Source organism: Rhagoletis pomonella, unplaced genomic scaffold (assembly GCF_013731165.1).
Source record: "Rhagoletis pomonella isolate Grant_MI unplaced genomic scaffold, Rhpom_1.0 Rhpom_scaffold_00007, whole genome shotgun sequence".
NCBI classification, from domain to species: Eukaryota; Metazoa; Arthropoda; class Insecta; order Diptera; family Tephritidae; genus Rhagoletis; species Rhagoletis pomonella.
Window position 1 is genome coordinate 41190639 of NW_023458561.1, and position 25727 is coordinate 41216365.

The following is a 25727-nucleotide window of genomic DNA, read 5'->3' on the forward strand; positions in this document are numbered from 1 at the left end:
GGGTTCTAATATCACAGATAGAGAGTTTGAATATAAGCCCTTGATATTTATTTCATGTAAAAAAATTACATTACAAATTTTTATGATATCGGCTAAAAAAAGCTCTATTGGCTAAAGCTCTATTGGTTCCTACATTCCCATATTTTGGCATATGGGTATTTCCATACGTCGCATACGTGACAGTCGTACGCTTCAATGAGATCTATATTTAACCGAAAAATGAAAACAATCGAACAACATGGTCCTTAAATTTAAACAAGTAAAGAGAGTGTCACTACGTGACCAAAAAATGGAAGTTGATTTTTGCGTTTCTTACAAAATCGCAAAACACCGCGAATTGTGGATGGCTCTTTTCATGAAACTTGTTTTAATATGATTTGGAGGAATTCTAGTTGTTTTTAGAGTTTTCAGAATTAATGCAACTTATTTCAATTGCACTTAAATGAATTTTTAACGCAAATAAACCTTGCAGTTTATGTCGAATATACCATACAGCTTGACTTTAGCGCCAATTCAGGACAAATTTTTTGGAAATCTATGATTTATTATGTTTCAACTACATACATACCACCGAACCAATCGGGCAATGGGTTTTCGAAATATCTCAATCTTGGCGCCACCTAGCAAACCATTTTACGCAAAAGTGTTTCTACTTATATAGCCAGTATATATTTAAAGAAGCAGACAAATTGGCCCATAAATACGTTAGATATATAACTTTTATTTTTTTTTTGTCGCGGTAGAGCTTCCGATGGAAACACCCATATGTGCGCTTTTATTAGAAAAATAAATATTTCGGTACCAAAGAACGTAGATAACAAGAAGGGACAACTCGTTATAATTGTGGCGAAAGAGCGCAACAGGGGCGTGCCTTCTCTTTTCATGAAATCAAAAAACGTACTAGGTCAAAAGAGAAGGCACGCCCCTGTTGCGCACTTTCGCCACAATTATAACGAGTTGTCCCTTCTTGGGAATATGAATTGTCAAGTCGGGAATGCTCTATTTATTGGTCCGATTTCGACCGATAGTGAATTATTTTAATCGAAAGTCCATTTCAGATAAAAGTTTCCGTCACTTTCGTCCTCAAAATCTGACTTGGTTTTTATTTAATTTTCACTCATTTAAGGAGTCCAGGACGATTTAAAGTTCGAAGGTCATTTAGCGGCTGAAAAAGGTACTTCCGAGAAAAAAGTTTTAAACACGTAAGTATTTTTATCCTAACAATCCGAATCTGTAGTGAAAACATGTAAGTATGTCTAATTAAAAAAACCGGAAGTCGGTAGTTCCACCAGAAGATAGAACATCCCTGATTTGGTTGCCATGGAAGATCGACCTATCCCGGCAGCTAGCGCGAAAACGCTCTATCTCAAAAAACTGTTTAAGAACCCCCTATTTCAGAATTCGTTTCTAAAACGCCCTGTATCAGCACATTTTCACTACATTTTGACGTGAGATAGGGCGTTCTCAAACAAATTCTGAGATAGGGTGTTTTTCAATAAAATTCTGAAATAGGGCGTTCTTGAAAAGTTGTTTCAGATAGGGCTGTCAAAATAGGTCGATCTTCCACTCAGCAGCCGATATACATAAGGTTGGTATGAGTGTCAGATTTTGTACTTGATTTCACGATAAATATGGTGTCATAACTTTATGTAATAATTGTAAATTTGCGCCTAAATTAAATGACTCATAAGTTAATTTCGGCGATATTGAATTTTTTTCACTGACCATTTTTATAAGGCAAAATTAAGCAGGAGCCCGAAATCAAGTCATATATGTACACAACGGTGTCGTAAGTGTCGTATTGTTGTATATCGAAAACTTCAAAAACTTACATAAATGGTCAAGAAGACTTAAAACTACAACTAACTATTTGTTAAGACTATGAAAATTCATAATATGACTTTTTTGGTGCCTTGCGAAACCCCTTAGCATAGTTTTAGCCGTTAAAAGTTTACCACATACAATAATAGGACACTTACGACACCGTTTTCAGAATAAAACCATTTTTCTTTTCCCTTTTCCGTCTCGATGTTCTGTGGATAATCCAGAAACGAGCAAATATCGAGCTTATCTTAGAAAATAAGAGAATGCTAAAATCAAAGTAGTGATATTTTTGACTAAACGAATGAACTTTGAAACAATAAGTCAATAATAAACATGTTTGAAAATATATTTAAAGCATATTAAATATTTATTTATTGCCTAAAGCGTCTTTTAGAACTTATTATTACAATTTTTTCTTAAAAGAATTTAATTCCAGCTTGTTTTACGAAGAATAAGGTACATGTACATACGTAAGTATGCATTACTCCGAATAGTTGACTATTTACTAAATTAAGTTTGAGACTAACCTGAATTTAGGTACATTCGTTTTTTTATGTATAATGATTATGTAAAGTACATATGTATGTATATCCAATTCTATCCCACTAAAACAATAATGATTTTTATCGTTTTTTCTCATTATTAGTAATCGTTGTTATTTTCCAAACATTAAATTACGTTTTTTGTATTAAATATTTGAAGCATCGTTGTTATTAATAAAGTGTATTCAATAATAATATTCTAAAGCGTTCATGCTGAACTTTAAATGCTCATTTAGCAATTTCGAACATTGATTTTTCGAAGCGTGTTCATACTGCCGCATTCAACAAATGTACATTTTTAATAAAAAGTCGAGTTCCGGCCGTTTATTCAGCTCGGTATCTATCCGATAAATTCGGACGGGGAAGAAAACTGCCCAAAAAGGGGAAAAAATGTTGAACAAATAATTTAATTTATTATGTATTTATAAATTGCACTTTGTGTCCATGACCCCAAATTTGTTTGTGTATGTATTCATTTGTCCATGCTACCAATTAAAATTGGCTAAATTAATGATAAAACAAACCAAACACAAATTGAGCCAGATTTGCTTGAATAATATAAAAGTAGGTTTACATATAAATATAATCTCAATCAAAGCCCGTTTTTTAATCACCCCGCTTACACAGGCAAATCTCAGATTATTAGCTGTCAAATTCGTTGTGCTCATTCTCAAGGAAAAGTTAAGTCCCTTCTCTGTGGCACCGTGCCCACTTTTTTCTGCTATATTAAGCAATTTCAATATATTTTAACTTAATATTCGTTTAAAAATACCTTAACAAACCTCTTTTCCTTGCTAGCGTCCATTTTTGTTTACTTCTACATTTGTCATTATTCCTGTTCTTCGCAAAATAATCAATAAAACTAGGTTGGACAACGAAAAGTTATTGATTTAATCTTAGATTATTTTATAATTGCAGATTAGCGAGGGACGAATTTTGTATGGTTAATCTCATTTCATAATTACTCGAAAATCAGGATATTCTACTTATATGTAAACCTAAAGTAATAATGAAGTATCAATCAACGATGACCGAAAGGCAACTAGATAATCGTCTGTTAGTAACTCTGTATGTACAGTGGCGAAAATACATATAAATAGGGACCATGTAAGTCCGAGTTTCAAACTTTGTACAAAAATTGGACAGAGTTTAAACAAAATTTCCAACTTCTTAATTAGATCTCTTAGAAACCTCTTGAGTATAGAGTTTTGTAGCGTATTAAATTTTAGTGTAGCAAATGCAAGGTTTAAGTACCAGGACTTACCATTGATTTCTGGAAATTTTTTTTTATGGTGTTGCTCATTTTCTACATACAAAAATATTGTCGAAGATACTTTTGTAAAAAAATGCGTAACACCGTCAATAAACTTGCACTTTATTATGTATACTACTATCGAATGGGCATACCTAGAATTATTTTAAAAATTTTGAATAAAAACTGTGAGATTTTGATGAATAAATATTCGTTGAAATTTGTCGATTTTTCATAAACCTTGTAAAAAGATAGCCATTTTGAACTACATGATTTTGATAAGATAGTGAGCTTTATATAAAAAAATAATAAATATTAAGCAAACAAAAGAAAAATAGGAGAACTTGTTAAAATGTCGCGTCCTTATTTTATATTGCCATTTTCATTATTTTATATTTTCAGCAATGATTCCACTTTTTTCATTAAGTATCATTTAGTTGCATTTTTTTGCACTTAGGTAGAGAACTTTTGTATTGGTAAATGTACATTTAGAGCTAAATGAACATTTATCTTTCAGCATAAACGTCCTATTATACTCAACTGCATAGAAATGCACATTCTGCCTTTTAGGTAAAATATAAATTATTGAGTAATTTGAATTTTTTTTTAGAGTTGAAACAAGTTAAATTGCCTATTATTACTAATTTTTAACAGGGGCTAACGGTTTAACAGTTATTTTCAATTTATTATTGCATAACCCCTGGGAATTTTTTCTATTCTCAAAAATAAATAAATATCTTTTATTTATCTTTACATTTACTCTTTAGGTATGTATGTATATATCTAAGGACTTTTGAGAAAATAATTTATTACTTTCTACAGGCGAATAATATTTTTTTTAACCGCGAGACTCACATCTACATATCTTAACATAGAAATTTTTCTTCGAAAGACCAGTAGGAGGTCCACACACAACAACTACTAAAGCGAAGTAAGTAAATTATTTAGCCAAAAGTCCACTGATATGTAATTTTAGAATCGATTTCCCATTTTGTTGATCACATTTATTTTATTGCACATAATCGTTGAAGTGTGAAAAATCCACTCTTATGTTTCATATCACTTGCCAGTTTCACGAGGACTACAAACACTATGATCCCGCAAATTTGTTCTTGCCGAAGTGGCACTATCAAACTCTTTGATGAACAGCCTATGTTCCAACTACATTTCTCTGAAGTTTTCCAACAACTCTTCGGTGCTTAATAACGGTGTGTTAGCTTTCGAAACTGCGGTTGGTGTTGCTGATTCTAGTGGTGATATATTTTTAGCTATAAAGCGTTGAAACAGCTCACTGCTGGTACGTTCGAAATGGCCATCTTCATCGAATAGTGCTTTCGTAAAGAATTCAGCGAAAAGTCGGCCCATATATTGTTCTTTTAGTGATGGCCACCAACCTTCGAGGAAGCCAATATGTCCTCCACGTGCGGTCACAACGATTGCCACGTGAGTACTCTCTTCGGCGGCTTTGATAGGAATGGCTAATTTGAGTTACCAAGAAAAGACAAAAATTAATGGAAATCGTATTAATATAATTCAAAGTTTCTGTATTAGATATTATTTTGTTCAAGCATAGTAAAATTTTTTATACATATATATTCGGCTAAAAATATATAATTTTTATATTTTTGCCTCAGCTGCATTCTTTAATTGTTATTTTACAAGTTCAACTTTTACAACTTCTACTTTTTTCCAATCTCGTATGTATTTTGATTGTCGCTTTTTTGAAAACTTCCCTATAATACTATGTTGCGACATGCCTCAAATCTCTTTTCTATCAAATTTTTTATCTAGCGGGCGTGTTTTTAGTTACTTTAATTTTACTTATTCAGCGAATCTGGTTCAACCCACACATGCGCGCTTAAATATTGACTGCGCAATTTAACAATCGAGTTATTGTATGATAAATTGAGATCAATTAAGAGCTTAATTGTTCAATATTCTTAATTACGTATTTAAAGCGCATGACTTAAAATAGTAAATAAGTACGGTTTCCCACGTTCCGGTCGCCGGTTAACCGACAGCCGGTCGCAAAAGTAAAGTGTATACGAGTTTTTATAGATACAGTCTATAAACCGCTCGATTGCTCGATTACATCCTTTCCGCTGTAGATTTATATTGCTTCAAATGCAAGCAAAGCGCTCCGGCTGCAATATTTGAGTTCGTGCTTTATTTCATAATAGAATAGAATAGTATGTAAATAAGAAAATTTTTAAACTACAATTCATATTGAACTGAAACGGCTGGTATGCAACAATGCAACACAAAAAACTTGTGAAACGACTGGAACTTGTGAAACGGCTTTAACAATCGTTATATTTGATTATTAAATCGACCATATTTGGTATTATTCCACCATATTTTCCGCCAATTTGTCTTGTGCCGGCGCACAGTGGTATTTCGGTGGAAAAAAATTGTATTGGTGATGATCTGATTTTGTCGTTTTCTATGCTTATTGCTAATAATACACCTTTGGGTGATCCGGTTTTACAAGATTTGGCAGCGAATATAATTTCAAGTATGAAAACTGAGCCAGTAAAGTTATGGGATTGAATACCTACATAAACAAATTTTAATTTACATACTTGTTTCAAGTGTCTGAAACGAAGATCACTCTAACAGAACATTTTATCATAAATAAGAAGCATATGTCTAATTAATAAAAACATCCTTACACAACTACTAATATTTGTGGTTGAAGGATACACTGTGACCACAATAGAAAATTTAAGGTGCCCTTGACAGCCTAGACATAAAGCGCTCACAATGTCTTGCCGATTAGTTCCACTTGTTTGTTTTGAACTCTGAAGCAAAAAGTCCGAATATTTGCTTTGATTGAAAGACTGAAAGACTGGTAGTGTAGGGTCATCTTATATTTCTAAAACATATGCTAATAATGCATCAAATCTAATCAAACTTGGGGGTTTAACCCATATATCAAATAAAGTCTTATTTGATATTTGTAGAGCCATCTCCATTTAAGCACGAATATTTTTAAAGTGCGCCAACATGCGCAAGGTTTTTCCTTCCATTTGTATAACTGATACACCCAGTTTTAAGCCAAATGTAATTCCAAACTTGAATAACGCTGTATATCTATTTAGAATTAATCTTGTTTTCATAACAACAAAAATATTTCATGAGGTGATTAAATACTCACTTATCTGAAGTTATTGAGAACAAACGACAACGCTTATCAGAGAAAATTATGAAGTGGTTTGTTAATATTTGGTCACAAATCACTTGGATGCCTCAAAAAATCACGTGGATAACAACTGAAATGCCCAAAAAGTAAATTCAATTGTACTAAGCATGATAAAAACATTACAAGGTAAATTCATTCTCTCATTTCGTCGGCCATAATTTTTTTCTGACGTTTGCCAACATTTTAAAATCATATAAAATTGAAAATAAAAAAAATTAATTGTTCACAATTGTTGTTGTTTGAGATTGAAAATGAGAATGTGTGTGTGAGTTTGAGTTTTGATTTTAAAATTATATTGTTGGCAAACGTCAGACTGCCACTCAATGGTTTTACCTCGTTATGTTTTTATCATGGTACTAAGAATTGTTATTAATTTTTTTTTCTTCTAATGAAAATATTTGAAATATTTCATCGCAAATACATATATCAACTGTTATCTTTTATTTTGTTTTGTGTTCATTTTCATAAAAGTGGGTTACTTTTTTATCACATATGTAAAAATAATAGAATTCGGGGCATTTTTTTTTTTAGTACTTTTGTCCAACTAGATTGTTCAAATATCGCACAGTGGCTTGGTGGCCAAATTCGAGACAATCTGGTATCTTTTAGGGTTGGCCATAAATGAGCTTAAAAGACCCTTGCCCGCGGGCAGGCCAGTGCCCATCACTGCTGCAAAGTGTCTTAAAACTATTCTGGTATATGTAGTATGAGTACTTAAACCGTTATGAATGACTAAAATTTTAAATTCTAACTTTCGATTACTGTGCCAGAGAAAATGCATAATATTTTATGTAAAATTATTTAACTTTTGATTAAAAAGTCAAAGCTTTAACCCTTTCTGAAAAAACTGTGGAGCATAAATAATCCTCTTGGAGTTTGACTACACTGAGAAAAGCGTTTAGTAATGTCAACTAAATACCATGTTTCTCTCAACACATGATTTGGTTATACTTAGTTACCATGGCTATGTGTAGAGAGAAATATATTTAACTGACTTTTTCTGTGTTTACCAGTGAGTGAGTTCAATGGAATATTTGCCAAAAAAGCTGCAACTAACTTTAGAACAGCTTCCATCAAAAACCTGAAAAAAAATAAAAAAAAGTGATTTTTTTTTTTGTTTAATCTCACCGTCTAATGGTTGGAATGGATCATCGGCGGCACTGAGACACAACAAAGGCACCGATATGTAATGTAGTTTGTTGTGTAACGTTGCGTCGCTATAATAATCGTCAACATGCGCATAGCCAAACTGTTTAGAGGTGAAGTGTGCGTCAAATTCCTTTATTGTTTTAGACTGAAAAATAAATCAATTATATGTATGTATGTAAGTACATCGTCAACTAAGGATAAAACGGTGCCAAGTCCATTTTTTTGAAATTGTTCAGGAAAGACGAAAAATTTATGTAGTTTCGTATTACCTGTCATTCTGCACCAAAAACTAAATTTTGAATAAAAATGGACTTGGCACCTTTTTACATTTCAGTAGCGAATATGTATGTAAGTATGTATGTTTAATAAATATGAGCACTAAACTGGAATGCGAAAAGCTGTAATCCCACTCTATGGGTTGCAAGTTTAAAGGCGAAATTAGTCACATATCAAATTTGCGAGAGCGAGAAGCAACGGCACCGTCACCGTCATGCGGTGGTGAGTTTTCATTAACACGCAAATCCCATAAGGTAGATCGTGTCAGCGTCAACGTACGTTTACGCTACGTAGTTGACTAATTTCGCCTTAAGTTATAAAAAAGTTTCGTAATAAGGCCCATAAAGTGGTTACTATACTGAGGAAAAATTCTAACCTTTCGGGAAGAAAAACAGCTCAGCTAGCGGATTTTTAACCGGCTTTCAAAAAAGGAGGAGGAACTGATCGTCGGAATATTTTTTTTTTATGTATGTTACCGCATAACTTTGGACCACGTCAACCGATAATTCTTTTTGCATCGGAAATCTCAGAGATGGTCCCATACTAATCTGGTTAAGATCCGATCAGTGGATCATGAGATATATATATATATTTTTTTTTATATGAGAGTTGAAGTCGGTTTTTTTTTGCTAAAAATTACTTGTTCTGAGTCATTTGTGCGAAGAGTGAAAGGAGAGGCGGGGCTGAAGACCTAGAAAGTTCAGAAAGTGCCGAACCGGAATGCTTAAAAGAACTTAATTGAAGGCAACTATGTAGCAGATTGCGGCACAGTGTTTATAGTATTTCCTATACCGTCGCTAGACACGAGTAAAGGTGTGTTAGTGTTTTGACGTGGAAAAAGTAGGCGTGAAAAAATTGATGATAAAATACGCGTAACAAAGTTAGATTCATACTTGGCCAAGGAGTGTCACTTCAGCAACATTCCTCAAAAACCCCTTGGGGAATTTACATACTGTTACACCCGCAACAATGGTCGACCACGAAAATGAGTTTACGCGTCTTTCTTCGCTTAAGTTTTTTATGCGTCTTATTTCGCGGTCAACTTTTTGTGTTTCAAGCGGTTCTAAGCACAGATATCTTAGAATCAAATTAAAACAGTTTTTTTTTTAAATAATGAGATCCATCTTAAGTTTGTTTGTAGCACAGATTATATAATATCAGTTCGGTCTTCCATATCTAGATTACTTCATATCGATGGCTGAGTGGAAGATCGACCTATCTCGGCAGCCAGTTCGAAAACGCCCTATCTCAGAAAATTTTTCAATAACGCTTTATCTTAGAAAACTTTTCAAGAACGCCCTACTTCAGATTTTGATTGGAAAACACCCTACCTGAGAATTGGGTTGAATAACGCCCTATCTCAGCTGCCGATTCAGAAACGCCCTATATCAGCTTATTTTCAATGTATTTTCGTTTGAGATAGGGCGTTTTTGAACCGAGTTCTGAGATAGGATGTTCTTCAACAAAATTCTGAGATAGAGTGTTTTTCAATAAAATTCTGAAATAGATTGTTTTTCAATAAAAATTCTGAAGTAGGGCGTTCTTTAAAAGTTTTCTGAGATAGGGCGTTTTCGAACTGGGTGCCGAGATAGGTCGATCTTCCACTCAGCCATCGAAATATTATTACATTGGTATACATATGGGAAGGAAAATACTCCGATTTATTGTTTTAATATTATCAAAGTGGCAAGGCCGTTGATAACACTCACAACTTATGTAACTTCAAAAAATTGTATTATCCGTCAAAAGTTGTTTATTGAAACTACCTTCTTTTTTGTATCATGGTAAAAACTACATTGAGTACTTGCGTCGGGAATTTAATGTTCGGCTCCTGCTGGTTTAAATATGTATGTGTTTTTGCATGGGAAGTAGTATTTGTGGTGGAGCTCTAATGCCTACTTAAAAATTAGTATAACTCAAATACACACTTTTTCCTTCCCCACTTACCGACATTATACGATCCAAATCAATATCCTGATCCTTGTAAATCTTACAGTTGTCGAGAGTGCGACAAAGGCTATAGGTCAAGTGACGACCCAATAAACTATTTAATATAGGCTTCTCTATACTAATAGTTCCTGAAACAAAAGTTTTAAGGCATATAATCAATTTACCACATTAAAAAAAAAAAACAACTTCAAATACATACATACCTTTATGAACATCCCAAGGAGCCGAAATGATTTTTGCAGCCGTTAAACAAGAGTGCGCCTCCTCACTTTTACGTACCAGGTAATTGCCTAGAAAAATATACAGTCTATATACAAAGCCTGCAATGAACTATGTAAATAAGAATAAGGATTACCTAAAATCAAGCCACCCATTGAAATTCCAGTAGCGCCTAACTTACAATGCGCGGGAATAATTTTGCGCACATGATGTACAATTTCCGAGAGGTCTTCACAATTAGAGGCGCAATAAAGACGCGGGGTTTTGAGTTCAATGCCACCTAAGCCACGGTTGTTGAATACGACTACACGCATGCCTGCACCATTGGCCGCCATGACAAGGCATTTGATGTATTCTGCTTGGGATTCTCCTGTCAGACCCGGTAGGATAATAATGCAGGGCGCATTAGCATGACAACCTCTATCCAACCAATCCAAAGCGACTTCACCACCATCTTTTAGTGGGAAAATTTCTCTAATTTTTTTATATTATCGTTAATTACATATGGGTATATGATATTTCAAAGCTATGTCGAAGTGCACTACCTTCTATAATTTATGTTGGGTATAATTTGCGATCGTAGTAAGCTCGCAAAAATCGTTTGTGCTCTACTCTCCACACACCAGAATGTGGGCCAAAATTTCATTTCTAGTGTTGGAATGTTTTGCTGAAGAAACTCTTTGAATGCACCATCCGTGCAGGCAAGTATCGGACGCTGTAAAGAGAGTCCAGATTTCATTTGTAAGTACACGATTTAAACGTTTTATAAGTACTGGAACACTTACCTTAACTACCTCTATAAAGTAGTAGACAACGTAAGCACCGAACGCAAATGCCACTACATGCCAGCGTGGCATATTCGAGAGGTAGTAAAACATAGAGTCGTACATAACGCGTTTGTTCAGTCCTTCGAAACTCTCTGCGAGTGTTGGTCTCAAAATTAGTTTTGCAGAGTGTTCGGATCTAATGAAAATAAAAAAACATTACCAAAAAGCCTTGTTAGCGATAATGTTTTATTTATTAAATTATTCTATTCCATTAAGGTCGCATTGATGTTGAAATGGAATAAAATAAGCTATATGTGAGTTATTATATATTCCGTATTAAAGGTCTGCAAATATACCAGCAGAAATACTCTTCACATGTGTACATGAGTAAATGGAACATAAATTTTAGAGTACTAAAAAAGATAGGAAGAAAAAAAAGAGAACATCATAAATTTGAATAACTGAGCAATGTTACTCAACAGTGCTCTGCTACATAAAACACTGTTCCGCTTTTCCAAAACACTTGAGTATATTGATTGAATTCAGCAGTATTTGAAAACTTCATAGGAAGTATACGAATACTTATGAAGTTTTTTCTTTCAAAATGTTATCATTTAACATAATGTTAAGAAAATTCATAAATTTTATTTTCATTGTCGAATTTGATTCGTTGAAGAAAGGGGGCTTATTTTATTGTTTCGCGCAACTAGCTAACATTTTGCATTGTGTATTATTTGAACTCTCGTTCGTGTGATCCGCAAAAAAATTATCTTAAAGAAGTGAGTAAAATATAAAAGAAAAATGTTTTAATTATAAACGAATATTGATAAAAATAACACAGGTTTACAAAAAAAGTGTATGCATATTAAACCAAACCCTATGTTATTCGACAGGCTGAATGCGAATCCGAGGTCCGTTAGCCTCTATCACGTCAGGTTCGTGGTCAGTTGAACGTCAAGCAGGGAAAAATGCATTGAATAAACCTGAAAATTCATATATGTGGGTTTTAGAACCCTAATCAGAGGTTCGTTAACCTCCATAGTGTCAGGTTCGAGGTCAGTTGAGGGTCAAATAGGACAAAAAATTTATTCAATTAAAATAATGTTTTTTTTTGTTTTAGTTGTCGCTGAATTCGAATATGGGGGTCCCTTGATTCCTGAAGGTTATCTATACGAATTTATCGAACTTCCAGGTTTATTCAATGAATTTTTCCCTACTTGGCCTTCAACTGACCACAAATTGACGTGGTGGAGGCTGACGGGTTTCGGATTCGCATTCAGCGTGTCAAATAACATAGGGATATATAGGTTTGGTTTAATATGCATACACTTTTTTTCTAAACCTGTGTTATTAAGCTAACACCATTAAATTTAGCATCAGCAATGGAAACTGAAACGCCTACCATCCAAAATCCCACCAATGCGCAAATTAAAACAAAAATTTCAAACGGAGAATATAAATTGGTACAAAGGCAAGGTAGAAGCAGGGTGTGGGAGTTTTACGCAGGAATTCAAAATGAAGACGGACAAGAAATCGACAATATAGTGGCATGCAAAAGGTGTAACAGCGTTCTAAAACTCAACGACAAAAGCACGTCAAATTTGTTGAAGCACAAATGCTATCTCATTTCTAGTCCAGATAGAGATAGACATGTAGAAATACAAGTAGATAACGAGTCCAAAAAAAAATGTGTACGCGTTGTAACACAGTGGGCAATTGAGAACTGCAGATCTTTTAAAATTATATCTGATTCGGGACTGCATAAATTCGCATCATTTTTGATCGCAGTTGGTGCAAAATATGGTGAACACGTCAATTTGGAGCATTTGTTGCCTCACCCAACAACACTGTCCCGAAATGTAAAAAAAACTTTATGATAAACATTTTAGTCAGGTAAAAAGGGAACTTAGTGAGGTTAACAACAACGGGTTAGGGATAACCACGGATTTATGGACAGATACCTATCTGAAAAAAAATTATTTAGCCGTGACTGTTCACTTTGTTCGGGATGGTGTATTAAAAAGCAGACTTCTTGGGCTTAAATCAATGGAAGGTGACAAAAGTACTGGTGAGAAAATATTTAAATATATCTAAGCATAGGTGTAAATATAAATATAAATATAAATATAAATATAAACATAAATATAAATATAAATATAAATATAAATATAAATATAAATATAAAAATAAATATAAATACACAAATACAAATAAAAATATAAATATAAATACACAAATACAAGTAAAAATATATGAATTTAATACGTATGTTTAAAAATTTTTTACAGGTATCAACATTAAAATGAAAGTATTGAAAATTATGCAAGACTTCAGTTGCGAACTTAATGACAAAGTTATTATCGTAACTGACAGAGGCACCAATATGGTGTCAGCGTTTTGTTCAAGCAACCATATTTTTTGCATAAACCATTTGTTAAATAATACAGTGGAAAAATCAACGAAAGAAACGCCAGAAGTCTTTGAACTCAGCAAAATATGTACTAAACTCGTTAAATATTTTAAGAAATCAGGAATTAATTCGAAGCTGCATTCTACATTAAAAAGTTTTTCCCCAACTCGTTGGAACACCATATTTTATCTTATGAGTTCAATTGAAAAGAATTGGGGTGATATAACATCAATTCTTCAGCAAAATAACGAAATGCACAGAATCCACAATCTTAATTTGAGTTACTTGAAGGCCATTGTAAAGATTTTGAGTGCATTTGAAGAATCCTCTAAAAAATTAGAGGGTGAAAACTATGCAACAATGCACTGGGTACTAATATATGTTCATCGTTTAAAAAAAAATGTGTACTATTAATAACGAGGACACTGATATCATTAAACGTTTTAAAGAAAAAATTGAGCCACTACTTAAGTGCGATTGTTGAAAAAAATATTAACATTTTGCATAAAATAGCATTTTTCCTTTTTCCACCAACAAACAAATTAAAACAATTCTCTGAAGAAGAAAAAATTATGATAAAAAGTGAACTAAAAACAAGTAAGAAAGCCTAAGTTCGGGCCGAGCCGAACATTAAATACCCGGCGCACGTATTAAATATATGTTTTTCGCCTTACCGAAAGGTACGGCTATATGGTAAGCCGGGGCGTATCAATTTTGAGTAAATTAGAGTCCTTAGATTTCGAAATTTTGAAGTTTCAAGCAGTTCTGAAATTTACCGTTATATGAGAAGCGGCCGTTATTTTAGTCCGATTTCAATAATTTTCAACGGTTTGCTTATATGTGGCAAGCACAATAACCACACCGAGTTTGGTACAAATTGGTAGAACGGTTACTGAGATACATATATGTGATCATAAGTGGGCGGTGCCACGCCCATTTTCCAAAAATTTATCACAAACGTATTTCTTGGTAAAGAGTTGTTGCAAGCATCAATTTTGAATAAATTAGCTTCCATATTTACTGATTTATCGAAGATTTTGTATTTCTCTAAATTACCGTTATATGGGATGTGGGCGTGGTTATCGTCCGATTTTAAAAATTTTAGGCGATTTTGTATGCTGTACGAAGGCCGACAACTGTGCCAAGTTTGGTAGAAATTGGTACAGCGGTTACCAAGATATACACATGTAACCATAAGTGGGCGTGGCTACGCCCATTTTCCAAAAATGTATAATATTATTATTTTTTGTCAAAAAATTATTGCAAATACCAATTTTGAGTGATTTATCTTCAGTAGTTACTAAAATATCGCAGTTTTCGTATTTCTGGAAATTACCGTTATATGGGAAGTGGGCGTGGTTACAGTCCGATTTCGCCCATTTTCAATAGCAACCTACCTTGGATTAAGGCAAACCTACATACCAAATTTCGTTGAGATATCTCAATTTTTGCTCGAGTTATCGTGTACACGGACAGACGGACAGACGGACAGACGGACAGACGGACAGACGGACGGACAGACAGACATGGCTTAATCGATTTCTTTTTTTATCCTGATCATTTATGTATACATTTGTCTATATCTATCTCGATTCGTTTTGGCTGTTACAAACAACCGTTATGTGAACAAAATTAATATACCCTTGTGCACAAGTGCGCTCGGGTATAATAATAATGGGAAAATTTTTAAACAACTCAGCCGAAAGCGACAACATAATCTCTACACATGGAATATCGCTTTCAAATTCAGAACTTCTGTCCGACTTTTTGGAAGAGACCACATTATTAAATAACAGCGACAGAGTTGAAAATGAAGTCCAAAAATACCAGATCATGGAAGTACACTTTAATGATAGTTTTGACGTTCTGCAGTGGTGGAATATGCATAGAATACAGTTACCCATTTTATATAAAGTGAGTTGTCATCTGTTAGGTACCCCTGCAAGTAGCGCTCCATCAGAGCGAATTTTTTCTTTAGCCAGAAATTTAATTTCAGAAAAAAGGAGTACTATCGGGATAAATTCAATAATTGTCGACCAAATCATGTTCTTGAATTATAATATTGGGGAAAATAATATTATCAATGAAGTTGAAAGCTTGATTGAATAGTTGAAGTACAAATAGCCTAAGTTTTTTCTATTTAGAAAAAAGTATGTACATACAACCTTAGTCAATAGTATTAGGCACCCAATAACAACCAAAAAAAGAACTCCAATAGACATACATATATACAATGACTTTTTTCGTTTTCCAAACTGAAGTATGTGTTATTTATTAGTAAATTATTACAATATTAAGAAGTTAATAACAAAATCATAAATATTTGAACAGTCCACACTTTAAATTAATTCAAAGATTAACCGTTATCAAAATTTGAACTTTTTAATCAGTTTATAAAACTTTTAGGGTTCTATACTTGTGGTAAATTGCAGTAAAATACAGTTGTTGCTAGTGGTACAATAAGTACACTTGCAAAAACAATCAGACATTTATCCAAATACAATTATACAAGAATTAACCTATTACTAAAAATCAACACGAATTCTTAGACGCAGCAAATATGGACTTTATTTCACTACAATTGATTGGGGTATAAAACCCTAAAAGTTTTATAAACTGATTCAAAAATTAAAATTTTGATAAGGGTTAATCTACGTCCTTTCGATTAAATTAAATTGTTCAAATATTAATGACTTTGTTATTAATTTCATAATATTTTAATAATTTACTAATAAATAACCCATACTTCACTTTGGAAAACGAAAAAAAAGTAATTGTATATACATATTGGAGTTCCTTTTTGAGTGTTCCTTGGTGCCTAATAGTATATAGTGCTCAGATTCCCGATCGAACGACAGTATTAAATAGTAAATATGATAATACAATGACATAATTACACCAAAAATTTGTTTAATGACATTCACTTTACATATAAAAAAATTTCAAAACCAAATTTGTGTGTGATTCTAGCAATCGATCGAAAGTTGTATTATCTATTTTTAATTTCCTATGAACTATGCATATATAAATAATTTAGTTCCTTAAAGATGTACTTTCCCTTAAAAAACTATAAATAATTAACCTGTCATTACTTATTGAAAATGTATTACTTATCATTTTGTATATGAAAGCAGACACTTTAAATAAATTTATATATATACATAATACTTATATTATCAATAAACTGAATTTTGTTCTAATTATTAAAACGAAACATCTCCTTTTATTTCACCGGAAATATTAGTGCGATTCATGAGACGACGCAATATGACATTTTTGCCGAAATTATTTTTTGCAACATCATTTGTATTTGACTTTTGCTAGTGCGCAACGATCCCTCTTTCTCCCGGTATATCACATGCCGATTCATGTGCATCCTTTCTAGCACAGAATCGTTTTTAGCTGCAACAACAGCAGTTAGTGGACGATATTTATCTTTGTATAGGCGCCCCCCTTTCCAATAACGTAATTTTCCCTTCGAAACTTTGGGTTTGTCTTCATATATCACTCAACCAAATTCCAAAGCTCTACCGCAAATACGCACGCGCTCTTGATATATCGAATTTGTTATTGTCCTATGACCATCCTTGGAAGGTGAAGCAGTTTGGTAAAAAATTACGTTTCTTCTTTAACAGGTCATCCGCAGATAACCCATATGGAATGCTTATTCATCTCATATTTTAAAACGCTCCTTCGAGGTGTTGCTGTGGGATCCCTTTTGTCTCTCGCTCGGCATTGGGCTAGCTGGGTATTAGCCTTGATAATTCCCTACATTGTTTTTCCATGTCTGTTAACATTATGTAGTATTTATTAAACGAAAACTTCCAAAAATACTCAAAAAATACTTGTGAAGGAACATATTTTTTGTGGAAGTTTAGCACCATAGTACTGCTTGTTTATGTTTTTCTTTTTTTCGGAACATATTTTGTTTGAGTACTTTTTTCAGGTATACAGTGCACAAAATTTTCACTTCTCTTCCTTCCATGCCCTCTTTGTTAAAGTATGAGTAGTTTACATATTTGAAAAAAACTTCACAGTGAAGCAAACTGAATTCCGATGCAGACCTTTATTCCGTATATTAGAGGTCAATGTATGTTTTCCATTACTGGGGTAGGGATCCAATTTTCAATGGCCTGAGTTATGTTGACTTTAATGCTTTGAAGATATTTTCGATATAAGTTTGCATTGCAAATGAAAAAAAATTCAAAAAAAATGTTACTCATACGCCTTGTACGAGTACGGCTATGTACGATATGGCGTATGAGTAACATTAATTCCTGCCCCTATTTCACACGAAATATTGTTGAAAATTTTAATTTTACCATTCACAGCTTATTTATTTATCCAAATTTTTTTATATTTTATACAAATAAACAAAAAAAATAAATACAAAACATTTAAGGCTCTGCCACATGCAGCTTTCAGTACTAGGTTATAGTCCTTGTCCCTATGCAGCTAATGAAGTCAACCCGGTGTCAAACCGCTGGTATATTAACAGACGACGTTCGCTGGGTGGTGAGCTTAAATATTACTTAAACCCACCAGCCTGACTAATTATCGGTGCGGACAGATAAAATAAATATAATTGAATTTTTTCTCCCAAATTACGTCAATTTAGGATTTTGAGTAATAATTTATCCAGCGGTACATGTGTAACAATTTACTTTATAACTGGACATAAAGGTTCACTTACACATGGAATATCCCATATTTAAATCTTGCAAGCGAGAATGTCACAGCCTTCAGAACGAAGGAAGTCTATGTCCTATGTTATATATCATTGACTTCTGTGGGCGCATCCTAATATTAAATTTTTTAGTTATCGTATTTATTAAACAAGAACCATTTGTACAATAAGAAATTTCTTCTTTTTTAGCAAAAAAATTCGCATTAAATGAAAAGTAATTACACATAAACTAATACAAAATTTTGTAGTATTTATTGTCCTTAATGCAACAATGGCCTCTGTCAAAATTGGGGAGTGTAAGTATGAACTACACTGAATGTATCTATTCTTAGGGAAAATTTTCATTGTCCCTGTTGTACATACATATATACATACATACATACATAAGTACTTTTTATTTTATTGCACATTATTAAGATTAGCACTTACATTCATGCAAGTGTATCATGAAACACTTAACTACATACTATACTATATACATATGTTCCCATTCTCGATTGCGTGCAAATCTTAACTAAACACAATTTTATTTTGTCTCAGTTCGTTTTGATTGAAATTACCTAATACACAATATAAATTCGATTTTAGCCGGTGTTTGCCTTGAAGTACGTTTTGATTTACACACTTGATTACCTCAACACACAATTCAGTCTGAGTCACATTACTTTTTTAAGATTTGTGATTATTGTACATTAATTCATTTTACATATATTGTTTTTGTTTTTCGTTTTTCCTTTTGTAATTTTGTAGCTTGTTCTTTGTCAATGAATTTCTGTAAATTGCACTATATTTTTCATCGGCCACTACAACTATTAGATAATAAAACGAACAAAAACCCGCCGGGTGTATAACGCAAGCAGACTGTTTTATTGATGGACTGGCTACTAGCGATGTTTGCTGACAAGCAAACCTCTCGCAACTGAACTTGTGGTTTTATCATGGTTTATCTTATTTTTAATTTTCATGTCGAATTTACAACAAACTGACATACAAACTTATGTGCACATATACAGTGCCGAAAAGAAGTATTGGCACAGTGAGTTTTTCGCAATATATGCTAAGTTTTTTATTCTAATTTATTTTCGATAATTGTTTATAAAAATATTGTTCATTCTACACCAGAAAACATAATAATAAAATCTGTAAACTTTGTGCAAAACTCAGGAAAATTCATTACATTTGCACACTAGTTTTCAACTTTTTATTCAGATTTTTTAGAAAAATTCCAAGTATGCAGTTTTATAGCCCATTCAAATTTAGTAAAAAAAAGTGCAAGTTTGAAGTCGCTAGTTGATTTTTGGTAATTTTTTTCACGCAAGTTCTTTAAACAAAGTATATTCGACAATTATTTTTTGTATGGAGAAAATGAGCAACACCTTCCATTAAAAAAATTGCCAAAAGTCAATGCGATTTTCTAGCAACTTTAAGCTTACATTTTGTCATAGTAAAATTGAATTTTTCTAAAAAATCTGAATAAAAAGCTACAAATTAGTGTGCAAATTTAATGAATTTTTCTGAGTTTTGCACAAAGTTTAGAAATGTTATTTTTATGTTGTTTGGTATAAAATGAACTATATTTCTATAAAAAATTATCGAAAATAAATTAGAACAAAAAAACTTGGCATATATTGCGAAAAATTCACTGTGCCAATACTTTTGTTCGTCACTGTATGTACGTTTTCGCTACGCTGTCAACCAACACTTAAAGATTTTCGTATTCTTCAATGGGCCAAAGTACAAAATTATTCTCTTTATTTCATGACATATTCTAGCAAACAACTATGTATATAGATATCAGTATATATTAATATGTAGTTAGTTAGTTATCTTGTCAAGTGCAAAGGCACTCTTGAGCATAGTAATATTATTTTTGAACTTGAACGGGAACGTAATAAGCACACGGAAGAATACACGTTGGCTTGACAATTGTCAAACCCCATCTAGAAATTTGCATATTTATTATTTATTGCAATAAATTCTGCACATATGCACTCAATGTGAAGGCCTTTTAGTTTTTGTTCCATTTTTCTTTTTTGCAGTCCAACAATTGCCCATTCGACAATTGAGTACATAGTTGACGTATTTACGAGTACACTAGTGCGGCTAATGCTAGTGATAAAATTTAGCTGCAGCAACTGTTGTTAACATTTCACCGGACATGTTAAGGTGAATAATTGCTATTTAAATTGAATGCACAAAATTTTGATGATAATCTTTAAAAGCATGAAACCTAATTTAAATCAATGCATCGTTCATGAATACATACATATGTACCAAAATAGATGTACAGTTAGTTATACATCTATGTTAGTTTCTCACAGAAAAATTTTTACACGATATTCAAAATGTCTTTCAATAAACACTCCCAGTCATTTGAATAGCACACCCTTTTAATCATCTGTATGCATAGTTTTCCTTTTGTATGTTTAATATGCATTAATTTTTTTTATAAAAATGTATTCTACGTGTAAATCCGATTTGAAAATTGTATACAAATTTAAGGCCCAAGTCAACAAAGGAGTGTGCTATCCTAATGACCTGCAGTGCATAAGTGAATAACATTTAAAACAAAATTTCGGGAATGCAGTCTTGTAGCCCTTGTACTTTAGTATACAAAAGTGCAAGTTTCAAGTGGTTACAAAATGCCGTTGATTTTTAACAATTTTTTTATGTTGTTGATTTTTAACAGCTGTTACTTGATTTATACTCAGTTTTGTTTGCCATTTCATAATGAACAGACTTACTCCGGCATAACGTTTGCAAATCATGCAAATTTATTACTAAAATAATTGTTCGGTTCGCGCGACGTATCGCGCGCTGCGTCCAATATTCGGTCGACATAATCGGCCAGCAGAGTCGGTAATTCGAGCAACCATGGATCGGTTTCGCACCATGTTTACTCTAGTGGATAATGCGCATCCTCAGAGATGCCGTACAAAGCACACCGAAGATGCTATTGCTGCTGTGGAGCAGAGTACCGAAGAAGACCCGAATGAGTCCATCCGCCTTCGCGCGCAACATTTGAATCAATTGGACAGTGACTTTTTCGTGCTTGAATTGGAGGATGTTGATGTGGACGACCTTTGGTTCCAACAAGACGGCGCTACATGCCATACAGCCAACGCAACAGTCAATTTTTTGAAGGAAACTTTTGGTTAGCTCATTATGTCGTGTTGTGGGCCTGTGGTATGGCCTCCAAGATCGTGCGATTTAACATTGCAGATAAGCCCGAGACGATTGACGTGATTGCTGTCATGCGGCAACAATTTCTGCAAAAAGTGGTCGAATATTGGGCCTCTTGGCTGGAATTTATTGGAGCCAGCCGCGGCGGTCACTTGCCCGAAATCATTTTTAAATCATAATGGCATACCCTTATCTTTATAATAAAGCTAAATGCTTGGCCACAACATTAAACTATATGCGTTTTATTTGTTCTTGAAAACCACATGTCTAAAAAAAAACACCCTTTATAAGGTCCCCGCATGGGATCTTCCGAAACTAGGTGATGTTCCATCAGTTGATTGGGCCTGATTGTCTAAATTTTTAATTTCACCATAGTTAGTGCATACAAAATCGAGTAATTGTTTTTTCTTACCCTTACTTCAGGAAAGAATACCTGAAATTTGACATTTGTGTACCAAAAGCAAAAAAAAATACATCTAATTATTTGTTTTTGTTCTAGTATTGGCTTCGGCCTGCACCGATGTATTGGTAGAGGTAGTAGAATTTTAATAATGTTTAGTGTTAGGCACTTTAGTTCTTTTGAGTGAACCGTTCAGTTGTAGTTCGCTCACCTTAGTAAACTAGTTATTTAGTTCATTCAGTTCATTTAGCTCAATTTATGAATTATCATACTATTATCATACATATTAGATACATACAAAAGAAAATCGTTGGTAATTTGAATTCATATAATACTTTTACAAACGGCGCATACCACGGTAATCGATACCGAATGAAACGAAAATAAACTTAAGAATTTGAGTGTATTATTCATTGAGTAACCGGCCCTAAATATATCCAACTTTCAAGACTGAAAGCCAAAATTTCGAAATCTATCTCAAAATCAGATATTTTTTTACTTGAGGTTGTACCATTTACAAACTCATATGAGAGGTTAATTTTCTACAAAATTGACAAAACTGACTTTCGTAGTCTATTGTCTTTTTTGCATTGCTTAAACGGTCAATGGAGAGAACAATTCGCCAGCATTGTAATAGTGTAATTTTCTAGTTTTTTCGGGCAAGTACCTATTAAATATTTGATTATTTATTGAAGCAAAGCATATTTTAATGTCTCGCCCGTCACAAAATACACAAGATAGTTTTTTTTAAGGAAAACACATCTTGGACAGTGTAAGCAAGCTGAAGAAAGTAATGCTATGGCACAGGCGAATATGTGCGTGCGAATTGCTTGTAAGTATTTATATACCTTTATTTTCGAAAAAAAAACCGATTATGTTGGTCACGTCCGTCACGTGTCACACCCGTCATAATTTAAAGTTGGACAAATTTTAATCTGAAATGTATCATATATCTGTTTGTGATCGCCGATGATTAAGCTAATCATAAAGATATGTTGCTCGAGCGATGGAAAAACTTAAGCTTTGCTGTCACGGATAAAAGGAAACCATTACTTCACTTGTCAGGGCAAAAACAGTATCTCATACTGTTTGACAGGTAACAGCCTCATTAAAAGTGCAGTACTATTTAAAAATGAGGCACTTTACAATGACTTGATCATTGAGATGAACTAGTTCTTTAGTTCATTTAGTTCAAGAACTATCCAAGCCTAGTAATGATGTACCTTATTCATATTAAGTAGGTTGTTATTCATTCCCTATGAAATCCTCACCAAAAATCTTCCATGCGGCAGTTAAGAAAGTTCGATGGTATCCTTTGCCTCTAAGTGGATGTTGAGCTAACGTAACAGCAGCTGAGATTAAAGCTTTGTCTTTGGACTCGATTAATGGTATATATGCAGAAACGGATGATTGTTTCGATGACTTTTGCTACCGTATGTATTGGGTTTTTTTTACTTCATTGCCACCAGATTTGACGCTTTGTTTCAGTCGTTCTACATTTCCGGAAGCGCACAATTTCCCTAGAAGATTTCCCTTAACTGTTAACATAGTGGGTTTTTTTACCCTTATTTTTTATAAGTTTCATATGAGCCCAACTGAAATGGTGGGCGGAGGGTTAAAATGTTCTACAAAGTGATGTAGGTTTTTATCTCTTATCAGTGCAATTTTGATTCCGTTGTTAAATTTTTTAAACATTTTTATGCACACATTTTATGCCAAAGCTCTTCTTTTATCCGAGGAGATTTTTTAGAAAAAAAAAATTTTTTAAACTAATTTTATTTCCAAAAAATGCATTTTTTAGGTATTTTCCAACAGGTCCAACACAGGTAAATCTTATCTAATATTTTTCGGAAATATTTTGGCGAAAGTCTTAAAAAATAATAAATTTTAAAGTTGCGATTGAAAAACAGTACCGATTTTTTTGTATGGAGAGTGATGCACCCTAAGATACATACATTTAAATATCTACTTTGGAAAAAATAACAACTCTGTATATATCTGCATGCTAGAATAAGGCTTTCTGCACATTGGTCATCCAATCATAGTGGCTTCATCGTCACAATCATGACTCACCGATTACATGACGACTACCCTTTCGCACCCTTGGTCGTGATATCTCAATTCATTTGGCGTCTAAAAATTCGTTTAGAGCAGGGACTTCCCGTTTTTTGGTTGATATGCTCGCGACATTTTTAGAAAAACCTGCAATTTTAAAAAAATGAACTGTGCTGCCACAATTCTAGACATAATTTTTAATTAATCTCTATTCTTTTTTTTTCTGAAGTATGTTTTGTGCACGCCCGCAGAGCCTATTTACAATTTTATCATATTTGATAGTTAGAACTCTCATTTATTGACTCTCACTTCCACTATCCACTTTTTAATAATCTCCCCAGATTTTATGCAAGAAATACTCATTTTTGTATAACTTGAATGCAAATATTTACCTTTTCACAAATTTTTCCCATAAAATGTAAACTAACAATGCGTGCATAACGATTAGCAGACGACAGTGTCGTACTTATCCGATTCAGCATCTTCTACGATTGCCGATAACTTGCCGATAACGACACTTGAAATGCATGTGCTCGGCTCGAAATTTCAGGGCGAGACGATAACTCAACCATGATTGGACTACAAGTGTGCAGATAGTTTAAGTTAACAGCCGAAAAATTATGACAATGGTCATCAAAAAATCGATAACATTTACATACATATCTTTTGTGTACATATATGTACATATGTATATAAATAGCTGACGACAAAGAATCAATACCATTTATTTTTGAAACAAAGAAAGGTTTACTCTTAAAATTTATTCAATGCTTTCTACTTTTTGTACTCGTAGATTTTTTACGCGATTTATAAATATATGTATGTTTAAATATTCTAACTGATATGGTGGCACTGCCCTTTTACTTTAACCTCTAAATTGATTAGTACTTATGTAAGTTATGTGTTTTGTTTAATATTTGTTTAATTATTTATACGATTAGGTATTTATGCGAACACATATTAAAAAAAGTTGCACATAAACATACTTATTTTACTTTTTGAAAAAGAAATCACCTTAATTCAACTAAAAATTCGCAATGCACTGAACATAAGAGATCGAAAAAGCGCGAGCCTCTTTCAAATTGCCATTCAGCGTTCCGAGCTCAATAAAAGCCGCAACATTACTGACTAGCGGTTGTTAAAACGATTTTTACCTGCTCTTTTGTCGATTTGTTTATTTCAAAACCTTGCCAAAACTCCCAGCCACGCACTCCCTCACTATGAGCTTATTGTGTTTATTCTCAACCCCTACAAAATTACTAGGCAACTAGTATTTGTACGCATGACTGTATATAGAGGGTGGTCCAGTTATACGTTTAAATCATACACATTTATGGACTTCTCATACAACAACTTATGTGATTTTAAGTATGTAGATCAATTTTGTGTTTAAATATCCAAGACTATTATATACGTCCTTAGTGATATCGATCTGAAACTCGTTGGCAAAATGCTAGTTTTTCAAATGACAGCTAATTTTCAATTAGTACCAAACTGACTCAAGCTCCAACTACTTCTATTGACAGTAAAAATTAAGGCTGTGCCGATAAAATACTATGTAGATCGACATTTTAATTGAGTTGAGGCCAGCTATTTCTAATAGATTTTCGATCGCTAAATACGAATTAGAACTTAGAATTTAAGCTCGGCCTGTTTTCGAGGTTAATTTACATTCATTATACAAAGCGTTTTAGAGAATATCTCTTGTCCTTTCACGTGATATTTAGTTTGCTCGAATATCTTATTTTTTAACAGACACATTTTTTGAAATTTTCAAACTACTTACGGCACACAGTGGTATTTCATACTAG

At 33.2% G+C, this 25727-nt stretch overlaps 2 protein-coding genes across 3 annotated transcripts in view; both read right to left on the reverse strand.

Annotated features, from left to right (window-relative positions):
• LOC118743832 (phospholipase ABHD3-like) overlaps window positions 1-25014 on the reverse strand; it is a 27129-nt gene extending 2115 nt beyond the window's left edge. Inside the window, exon 1 of the mRNA XM_036476595.1 lies at window positions 24931-25014. The gene's annotated coding sequence lies outside the window, so the exon portion shown is untranslated. The remainder of the gene's footprint in view (window positions 1-24930) is intronic.
• Window positions 4608-25015, reverse strand: LOC118742839 (protein ABHD1). Of its 2 annotated transcripts, none has more exons than XM_036475233.1 (8): window positions 24931-25015; window positions 11200-11377; window positions 10960-11129; window positions 10551-10888; window positions 10399-10485; window positions 10193-10323; window positions 7949-8114; window positions 4608-5096 (listed from the first exon to the last, which is right to left on the reverse strand). In XM_036475233.1, exons 2-8 carry the CDS (start codon window positions 11302-11304, stop codon window positions 4780-4782), a joined length of 1314 nt encoding a protein of 437 aa, XP_036331126.1. In that variant the 5' UTR covers window positions 11305-11377; window positions 24931-25015; the 3' UTR covers window positions 4608-4779. The 2 variants fall into 2 exon arrangements, with proteins under 2 accessions (XP_036331126.1, XP_036331127.1); XM_036475234.1 differs by lacking the exon at window positions 24931-25015 and adding an exon at window positions 18839-19257.
• Window positions 25016-25727: the final 712 nt, after the last annotated feature.

Excerpts from the sequence above, each read along its gene's own strand:
- LOC118742839 (XM_036475233.1), bottom strand. The coding sequence starts at position 11,304 with ATGTACGACTCTATGTTTTACTACCTCTCGAATATGCCACGCTGGCAT. Across the intron at positions 10,889-10,959 it reads CCCAACATAAATTATAGAAG|AGAAATTTTCCCACTAAAAG; the intron begins GTAGTGCACTTC and ends TAAAAAAATTAG. Across the intron at positions 10,486-10,550 it reads AATGGGTGGCTTGATTTTAG|GCAATTACCTGGTACGTAAA; the intron begins GTAATCCTTATT and ends ATATTTTTCTAG.